Consider the following 10,801-nt stretch of genomic DNA (forward strand, 5'->3'; position numbering starts at 1 on the left):
GGAGGGGTGGAAATAAATAGCCACTCAACTAAATAGGACGAGGTTTGTGCAAAGATGTTCCCTCTTTAGGACGAAGAGGCAGAACTGATAACGGCTACAGAGCGTCTTAATGCTACAGTCAGTAGCTTACAGAGTGCTGGTTACACTGACACACAAAGACCCGGACACACACAAACCCAAACATTTGGTCCTCGATTTTAACATTTAAAAACATAAATAGCAGCGGTCATAATCCCAACATCCTGAGCTCACAGAGTCCATAATCTCCTCCCTCTTCCTCAGCCTGACGTCAGCTGACATTCACAGAATGAGACTCCCAACGCCGGGCGGCTCGGCGGCTCAGCGCGACGTCACCCCCAGCTGAGTCTTGAGGTGTTCGTAGACGACGTAGCTGATGCTGACAGCTGGGATGACCTTCAGGAAGTTGGGGGCCAGGCCTCTGTACAGCCCGGTGGGGCCTTCATTCTGCAGGATCTGCCTGAAGACGCCCGTCATGGACACCTGCTGGTGGTTACCCTCCATCACAGCTGAAAAATTAAGATAAAAAAAAAAATAGGTAAGAGTTTTCCTCAGTCACCTGAAGCACATGTGTAAAAACTGAAGGCCCAGGGGCCAAATCCAGCCTGCCACTGCGTTTCATTTGGACTTGAGTAAAGTGCTTCAAATCTAACAAAATTGGTGTCAAATGAAAAGTTTTCATTTGTGCTGCTTTCATTTTAGAGATATTAATAAAGAGGTTTCCAGAAATTATCATCAATATCTTGAAAGCAAAAGCATCAAACAAACCAGACAAAAATAGCTCAGCTGATCGACACCAAATTTGTTTTTTGTAAATGTGACCACTTTAAAATTTTATTAACATCTTTAAAAACAAAAGCGTCACAAGTGAAAATTCTCTGCACAAACATTTGACACCAATTTTGTTAGATTGGAAGAAGAGAGGATCCGTCTTCACTCAGGTTTTATGTGGCTCGAGACTTCAACGACAAAATATGTCAGGTTTTTTTTATCCTGCGTTCATAGAAGTTCACTCAAAATTCAGATTTTTTTGCGTTGATGCCTAATTTCCCACAAAAATTGTGAAAAGCTTTACGTTTAAGTCAGTACCAACTCCCACCTGCAGGTGACAGTATTTTACTTTTACTACACTGCTGCCTCAGACTTGTTGTCAAAACATCATACATTTGCAAATAATATCTAATCTGCTGCAAATACTTCTAAATTAGCACTGCAAGTCTGTGAGGGATAAACTGAGAACATTGCTTCTTGTTTTTTGTAGTTCCTGGCAAAAAGGAAGCATAAAATCTTTAATACATCTAATCTCAGATAAAATGTGCTTCACATTGACTGATTAAAGTTCACTCCCTAGACTGATAAGAGTCTTAGTCTGATGGCAGGAGCATAAATAAAATCTAGAGCAGCAACTGTTATTTTAGTAATCCTTTTTATACATTAGAAATACAAGATGCAACAATTTAATACATTTTTTTTTAAATAAAACATTTTATTGCCTAAAATCCAACTAGATCCATGATCATTTGTAGCAAAGGAAGCACCTGCAGCTAAAAAATATTTATAATGTTGACATGTTTATTATTTTATTAGTTAACCAATTTATAATTTGACAACAAAAGGTGCTTAATAGATTTTTTTTAATAGGATTTTAATTGGGTGAAACTAAAACTTTGTTACAGACATATTTACAGACAAAGTTTTTTTTTTTTTAAATCTTAATTGCAAAATGTTTATTTTTGTACAGTTTTGGCCTAATTTCTGCTTTGATTGTGCTGTTCTTTTATCAAATTGCTTTTTTCTTGTTTGTTTATACAACTTTATGATTAATTTATACTCTTAATTATTTTTAATCATTACAATTGCTTGTTTTGTTTATTTTTTGCCCTTTGAGTACTAAGGATATAAGGAGCATTATAAATAAATTCTATGATTATTTCAGTAGTTTATTAATGGTCCTAACTGGGAGCCAGAGAGGAGCTGGGTCTCACCTTGTGCCTGCATGCGGGTTCGGACCAGCGCCAAGGGGTAGCTGGCGAGCTGACCGCAGGTGCTGGACACCGTGCCGCAGGCCAGCAGAACCAGAACGCCGGGGTCCGTGCTGTTGGCGCCGTACTGCTGTAGGTAATTGTTCTTCAGCGTCTGAAACCACAAAACCCAGAAATTAAGACTTTGCAGCTCATCAGAACCGAAGTTTAAAGCTAGAAGAGTCCGTTCTCACCTCATACACGGCCAGATCGATGCCGGCGTACGGGATGATGCCCAGCATGTTTGGGATGTAACCCTTATAAAACGCCCCGAGACCTTCTTTCCTGAAAATCTGCTTGGCGCAGTCCGAGATCCCGGAATACTGGCCGGTTGTCCTCAGAGCAAGACGGGTTTTCAGAACCTGAAAAAAAAAAAAAAAAAAAAAGAGGACATGTTACTAAATGCAGACATCGAAAGCCGACGGTTTTCCAGGTAGGAGATCTAAATAAAAGGATAATCACCTCCATGGGGTAGATGGTGCTCTGGGCAATTACTCCGGCTAAAGAACCTGCCACAAATCTCTCCAGGATGCTCAGAGTCTCCTTGTCGCTGCCGATTAGACGCTTAATCTGCAGAAACCCATTCAGAAAAAAGAAGCACATCAATGGAGGACAAACGTTGGAGATCAGACCTTAAATTTCTAAACTAGTCGCTTCTGTTACCTGCTCATAGGCCATGAACTTCAGGGCCGATTCAGGAGCGATTTTGATGACGTTCACCCCGTTCCCCCGCCACAGCGACCTGGTGCCGCCCTCCTTGATCATCTGCATGAGCCCGCTCATGATGCACATGTTGTTGGTTCGAGATCCGTAAACCTGAGAAGGAAAAAACACCCAGCAGGTAAGTAAACGAGTTAAAAACTTTATTTTAATGGAGGTTAAGTCACAAATAAAATTTAAAATCATTATGAATTAAGTTTAAGACCTCTATTAATCAATGTTGTCATTTCAGTTCACCCTCCCCCCCAATTTATTATTTATTATTTTATTTCAATAGGTAAGAATAGTGCTTGACCACCATATTTAAAATCCAGTAAATTTCTGACGTCAGAGTTTGTCGCAACAAATGCTGCTCCTAGATCAGTGCCACCATTAGCACCGTCAACAGTTTTATTTCTTTAATTATAGCAATTAGTCATAATAAAACGCAAAAAAGCAAGCGAGCTAGCTAGCAGCTAGTTAGCGGTAGCCTCAACCGCAGCGTCACAGAACGTAACGAAGATGGTCTGCGCGCGCAGCTCGATCCGTCCCCTGATGTGGGGGAAACATGTTTATTTTACATACAAAACGCGGCTAAAAATCAATGTTATATATGGCACCAGTGACTAACTGAAAAAATACAAGTGTTTGCTTACTGAAAGTAAAACTTCAAATTATCTTTGTAAGAGCAATTGGAGATGATGTTCATGAGCGTTGTCATGTTAAATGTGGTTATCTCAGAGTAAACAGAGTTCTAGTTCCAACTTCCAAATTCATTAGACCATAATTTTTTTAAAAAGCATTCAAGACATTTTAATACAACTTCAGATTCATCAATTTAAGACTTAACGACGTGGACTGAGGCTTTTTGGGGTGAAATGAGAACATAGACATCTGGGGCGCAGAAAGCTAAATCCAAGTGGGTCAGGTTGGTTTAACTGCAACTGATACGTTTCTAATCAATGAAAAGGTCAAAGTCAACTTTCATTCTGATGTAAACTGGAGCTGCTGGCACATCATGACTTGGCACAGGACACCCATAATCTCACTGATGACAAGAAGATTTCAAAGCCAAGGGTGTGACGCTTGTTCCTGAGCCCCGACTGGCTGGTGGTACATTGAGAATCGGTCCATGAACTCTAGCTGTCCAGCTCTTACACACCAACTGTTAAAATTTAACTCGATTATGGTGCAACCCAATGTTAAGCAACAGAGAAGTCGTCACTGCTCTGATTTTGACACCCAGATTTTTTTTTTTTTTGTCCTCTTACCTGCATCATGACTTTGAGACGGTCCAGCGGGGCGGTGCAGGTTCTGGAAACGGCTCCGGCTCCTCCACCTGCGACCAGGTGCCTCCACCACATCCCAGTCTGCTTCTCCTCCATGGTGAACTCGTCAGGCACCATCAAGTTCTCACCCACATCAAATATCTGCCAACAAAACAGTTAAACGTTTAGAAAAATATCACCCAAAACGGAAAATGTTATACTTGAATTTGAATAGTTCGATTTACAAAATGACACAAATCTTATAAAAATTAATTAGGATGTTTCTGGATTTCTGATCTGCTGATTCAGAACAATTGTAAACTTGAGGATTATAGCAAAGAGTTTTGATATTTTTGGGGACTAAAATTGCTCCAGTTTCAGTTGGTGTGGTTCACTTTCAATCTACACTGTATCAAACAAACCAAACAATTTGAGAAACCTGTTCTCCTCCTCTCCTGTGGGGGCGCTGCACCAAAAACCAGTGAATGAAAACACAAAAACCTCCGAAGAGACATGAGCGCAACTTCCTTCTTCACGAAATTTAAAACAAAAATAGAGTAGCTTCAAATTTTAGCAGCCGTTTGTCGTTCATAAAAGACCCAGAGCCATTTCTCCCGCTAGCATCATGCATTTGTTTCTGGGTGCATTTACCCAGAATTCCCTGAACCGTAGTTCTTTTCCTGCTTCTGAAGAGTCTTCCATACCGCTTGGCGTTCACATCTCCTTTCGAACTGCACCAGAGTTCACTTCAACCAAACTGAGATCACATTTTTGGTTTGATTGTGCATTCACACAACCGAACTTTCTATGAAAATTAACTAGAGTTTAATTAAATCGGATTAAAAAGGGCTGGTGTGGATGCACACTCAAATAACCTAATTTATGCATCAAAGTATGTGAGCTTTGTTAAAGTCAAAACTAGAATCCAAGTTGGTAGATGCTTTTCTAGTCCATACCAAAGCCAATTATCGCAGATTTGTTGGTGCAAGCTAAAAGACGAAGACATCCAAACTGCAAAACTCAGCGCAACATTCCTTCAATCGTCTTCGCTTTGACCCCTGAAGCTTTTCTCATTAGTGACAAAGCTCTTCTGTGAAGGGAAAATATGAGTCACCAGGCAGGTTGTCTTTTCATAGTAAGGGTCAAGCCAAGTCACCGTCACGGATCACACGAGTCGGGATTTAAAATGATTATTGGGGATTATTACCAAGGGCTTTGACGCAGATTTTTAATTCGGGCTCCTTGAACAAAAGAGGAGGCGCTGCTGCTTTAAAATGATCAGATTCAGGAACCGACTGCTTCCGGTTTTTAATCAATTCCAATCCTTTTTACCGAGAATCTGAACTGTAAGCACAGCATGTGGACAGTAATCAGAGGGAAAAAAGAACAAAGATGAGGTGAGAATTTGACTAATTTTGTAAACAAACTGACTGGATTTACTGTCCCGGTCAAACCCTCCAGCAGCTGAGGTTTCGTCAGTAATTCACAATGTTCTTGGCGCTCAGTGAGGGGCGACCGACTCTATTCTCGTCTCTGTCATGAGTACAGGCTGCAGGGCTGCACATCGAGATCCAAAATAACCTGCAGGTCTGCACTGGTTCTGACTGACTGCTGCCCTCGTTTACATAACAGCTCAGCAAGTTGGAAAATCTTTCCAACATAATCCCCACCGGAATGAGCCTCATTTCTTTTCACAGGCCTAATAGAGCTTAATGGATGACGCACGACCTGTGCAGACTGATCTCAGAGAAAACAGGAAATTGACGAGGTGCAACACCCTGATTGCTTTAATTAGCGTGATAGCAGCCATATTGATAAGTCTTATCAGGGAAAATGGGTTATCTCAATATTTATGTAATGCAGGAAGAGTTTGTCTGAATTTAATTTGTAAAAGTAACATTTGACCTCCTTTCCAGATTTGGGTAGAAACCAGTTACATTTACCTGAGTAGCTTTTTACTTTATTTTACATTACATTTATAATTCCTAATTGAACTTTCTAAACTTCAACTTTATATTTTGTAATTTTCAAACATCAAGTGACTAATAATTTGATCAGTTACTCAATATTGAGTTGCCTTTTCACCAAATACCTTTTTACTCTTCAGTACTTTCTTGGCAGCTACTTTTACCCAAGTAAAAATATGTAACCAAATAATTTGTTGGTCTCGACCCACTCCTGAAAGAATGAGGCCCGTCTTGTTTAATTTCCCTTTGGGTTTGATAAAGTTTTCTTGAATTGAGTTGGGTTAAAGTCAGAATGAAGTACTGACCGTGGAGTGTTTCCAGTAAAGGATGATCTCAGGAATGTTGTCAATTTTCTCCACCATTGGGTATTTACTCCAGTCTTTGCTGCCAATCGTTATCATCCCATTCTTCTCCATACTGAAAAAAAAGAAAGAAGAGAAATTAGTATGATAATTAAACCAAGCATCAACAGGAGCGTAGGTTTTTTTTTTTTTAAATTACCTCTTCAAGACCGTCTCTGCATGCTGCAGGGAAATATGGACGCCAAGGTCACGAAGCGACTGCATCAACTCTTTGGCGTCGATGTGGCCTAGAAAGACAGAAACGGATCAGAATCTGCTTAGTCAGAGTAAAACAAAAGGCAAAAGCCACAAACATGAGAAAAAGCGGCTGCATACCGGCGTTCTTCCTGTCGAGACTCTTCACCACCAGCTTCATGTCTTTCTCGTAGTCCTGCAGGTAGTGAACGAACTCCTCAAAGTCCAGCTGCCCATCTGCATCTTTTTCTTCAGTTTTTAGAGTTTTCTGCAATGAAATTAGTGATCATTTGCCTTTTTTTCCCCCCAAAACTAAATGCAGATATTAATTTCTCTGAAGGAAACACCATCTTGCAGAATCATTCAGTCACCTGGTAGTAAAACAAATTAAACCACTTATAAATAAAGAGCTGCCAGTTCGAAATGTACAGCATGTGGGACCACCAATAAGTCACGATACCGGAGATTTAAAGGAGTCCCCCCTTCACCGTGAAGGTATCACTGCACCCCAACCACTAATATCTATCTTTAACATCCCAATCAGGCTGACCCGCCAACTGTTTTAATCCTGTCTGGCTTCAGACCTGCTGAGCTATAACAGGGACAGAGAAACTGGCTGTACTCCAGGCTGGATAGGACAGACAGATACTTGACCTGCAGACCAGAGTGCAGGCATATGACTGTAACGATACCCTGCAGAGACATTTCAGCCAAGCCATGCAGCTCACTCAAAAGCACAAGGGCATAAATCTGACTTGGAATTGATTTTAGGAATTTAAACAATAGGAGTTTTGTTCTGCAGGACGTTAAGGTTTATTATGGTCTTTATATTCTTCCAATAAGGACTTTAGTCAGGACCATAAAAACTGATTTCAGCTGTACAAACCTCACTCTGAAATGGTTTAATTTTATAACTAAATATCTGGGATAATGAGGCATTTTCAGTCTAATAAAGTTATCTTCAATTTTACAAGTGTTACTGTGCACCTAAAACTGATTTTTATACTGAAGCACTGTAAAATAGTCAGCTCATGGTGACTTGACAAGATCCTAAAATGGCTTAGAAGCTCATTTTAAACATTAAAAAGAAGAAAATAATTTCTGAATAAATAAAGTCTGAAAAAAGTGCATTGCATCAATACCACCTGTTGCAGGGCACATTGGTTTCTTTTGTTTGTTTTTCTAATAATATATCCATTTTGCATTGGCAATAATCATAGCGTCATAAATGTTGCCTAAATTTTACCGTTATATCATGAGCTGTTTGCACAAACTAGTAATATTTACGATGAAAAATTATTGTATGGACGAGCAGAGCTGCGTTGGAGTCAATTCCAGTGTTTTCCGGCACCATTTTGGGCTGAAAAAAGGCGGAAAGCCCGACCTAATTAGTCCTGCGTGCTGACCGCATGAATTCCCTTTAAAGGAAGAATTTCCAGGAGAATTGAAACGACTCGTTCAGAAATGATGCACCATCGAAAGAGAAACAATATTGATATACAGTTTTAATACGGAAGTACAAACTGATTTAGATTAAGTATAACTACCGAATAGGCTTAAAAGAAGTCTAAACTTAGCTATTTTTTTTTTTAAACCGGTCTTTTCTACTTTGCGGCCTACACTTCCGCCCGCCGAAAAACTACCAACAATGAAGTAGAATATTTCTAAATAAATATATATAAAGTTTAAATGATTTAAAATTTGTTTCCATATAGTTTCAGTTGATGATAATGAGAATAGTGAATTAATCTGTCCTACCTTTCTCCACTTTTGGTAGGTAGAGAACTCCTGGGAGGGCAGGAACACGCTGAGTTTGTTGAACAGCGACTTCAGCTCCGACGGTAGTCCGTTAGATTCAAAATATTCCACTTCCACTGGGTCCGAGTTGGACACGGGAACGTAAAGGCACAGACCCAGCATAACTCAGCGTCGATAAATTTAAAATAAACTAGAATAAATAAATAAATAGTTCTCTGCGGTGTCCTCCTACGCGGGCCGACACTGAATGCCGGTCACATACGCAACCGGCTTCTAAAGAATGTCAAGAGGCTCCGCCTCTTCCAGGAATAGTTTCACGTAATTGGCTCATCACACCCCCGGGAATACGTCACTTTACTACTAACCAATCATTGAAGTCCTCCATTGATGGAAGGGGGGCAGAGTCATATGACGGAGGAATGAACTCAAGCACTCTCGAGTGTACTATGTGGAATCTGTCGACCAATCATGTCACAGCTTTCGTCCAGCACGTGAAGAATTGACCAATCAATTATGTATATGTCGTTTAAAAGGTGATCGTCGAGGCTGCTTCCCGCGAAGTGTTTTATCAAGAAGCTCTTCTTACACATAAAATAAATATGGATAGAAATATGGACGACGCATCCTGCCAAAAAACTAAATAAATATATAAATAAATAAATATCTTGATAAAGTTATTAAAGTGCCAAATATTGTATACAAAAATAAGAACTATCCTAATTTATTAAATTATACAAATGAATGTTAATACTAATGTTAAATCATTTGTAATTTAATATTAGCAGCATTATTTAATTTTCCATTTCATTTCTAATCTTATTGTTTTAACAATTAGTTTCCTTTTGTTTTCCTTCCTTACCTTATTTTTTCATTATTTATATATTACTTCTAAAATTAAACAATGTAAAATAAATAAATATATATATGTACCAAACTTATGTTAATGAAATAACAGGTCAAACTTTTATATAAATAAACTTCTCCAATGGGTAAAAACAAACAAGAAACTAAATTACAAGTGATTATTTTTTTGCTCTCTACTTGCTTACTCTTCAGATTAACGACATAAAATATGATCTATCATAATTATTAATGCAGGATAAGAATTATTTTCTTAGGTTTTGTGAAATTATTTTGCAAAACATAAAAATAACACATAAGGGGAAAAAAACCTACAATAAAATCAGTATTATAAAACCACAGTATGCTACCTGAAAGTTCACAAAGAAATCTTTTTTCTATTTCTGCTTTTTAACATTTTTATATACATTAGAATAAGAACTAAACTATGTCTTTTAAAGTTCTGGTTCTACCTAAGAACCTTTACTGAGGGACCAAACAAACAAAGAACTATACAAGCACTGTAAAAATTAGTGTTTACTATAGACTCAGGCATTGAGTCTCCTGACCTTGGTTTGCAGTCTTCCCTGATTCCTGCTTCAGGGAATAAACAATAAATCAAAAAACTTTGTGACATCACAGCAAACCAGTACCCTCTGAGAAATGTTGGTTCTGTGAGGTGTTGTATTTGTTGCTGTTTGTGTTTTGCCCTGATACTAGCATGCGCAGCCCGTGAAGGCTGTTGGACATAAACTACGTCATGAAAAACAAGTGCCAAAAGCAAAAAATTAAAAGGTGCCAAGAGGTCAGCTGAACATGTATCAGGCTGTGGTTAAATATCTTCATGATGTCTCATGATGCCCACTTTCCCCTATTTTCTTCATTTGGTTTTCCTTTAAAAAGGTGAAAGGTGATTTTCTGAGTAAAATTCCTATCTACCCACTGGTATTTACACCTTCCCTTCAAGGCACACTTCAGTCCATTTCTGAGAATTACCTTTAAGGTTTATCACCATTATTCAAACATTGCAAAACTCCACCCACATTTCTTCAAATTCTCCCCATAACAGCCGGACTTTCTTGTAATCTTTTAAAGATACAATCCATTTATGGAGCAATAAATGCTGCACATCAATCACATGATACAATCTGTTGGGTTTCCTTTGATAGAAAGTTTTTTAAAATACTTTGAATAATTAATTGCGTTTACTCTGCTGTTTATTAACTTGGATCAACTGGAATTGAAATGATTGCTTTGTTTGTTTTTTTTTTCAAAGTATCTTGAGATTACATTTGTTGTGAATTGGCGCTAGATAAATAAAACTGAATTGAATTCATTACATTATTTTTTACTAAGAAATGTTTTCTGGTAATAAAAAAAACTTCCCATGGGCAAGAACTATTTAAAAGAGGGAGGCACACAACCACCGACTGCGTCAGTTGCATTTTACGTAAATTTTACCATTGCCTTCAATATATAGTTCTCATGTAACGTCACACTTCAGGGAACTTTGTAGATGACAGCCATCTTGGTATTCGTAACTGCCATGACAGTTGTTATGGAGTTGCTATGACAACAATGGAAAAAAACAAGCCACAAGCCTAGAACTAGCTCTCGCCTCGTTTGTATCCAATTTAACAGTACAACTATTACTTAATTACAATTTTTGAGTACTCTACCCAGCTCTGTGTAAT

General features: G+C 38.6%; 1 protein-coding gene across 1 annotated transcript; it reads right to left on the minus strand.

The window, feature by feature from the left end:
* Positions 1 to 339: 339 nt before the first annotated feature.
* On the minus strand, positions 340 to 8,429 carry slc25a25a (solute carrier family 25 member 25a). Its single transcript, XM_032579665.1, has 10 exons — positions 8,268 to 8,429; positions 6,651 to 6,777; positions 6,475 to 6,562; positions 6,279 to 6,390; positions 4,010 to 4,168; positions 2,703 to 2,855; positions 2,502 to 2,609; positions 2,234 to 2,401; positions 2,004 to 2,154; positions 340 to 527 (listed from the first exon to the last, which is right to left on the minus strand). The coding sequence occupies exons 1-10, from the start codon at positions 8,427 to 8,429 to the stop codon at positions 340 to 342; spliced, it is 1,416 nt and encodes a 471-aa protein (XP_032435556.1).
* Positions 8,430 to 10,801: the final 2,372 nt, after the last annotated feature.

The sequence above is a fragment of the Xiphophorus hellerii genome, chromosome 12 (assembly GCF_003331165.1).
Source record: "Xiphophorus hellerii strain 12219 chromosome 12, Xiphophorus_hellerii-4.1, whole genome shotgun sequence".
In the NCBI taxonomy this organism is placed as follows: Eukaryota; Metazoa; Chordata; class Actinopteri; order Cyprinodontiformes; family Poeciliidae; genus Xiphophorus; species Xiphophorus hellerii.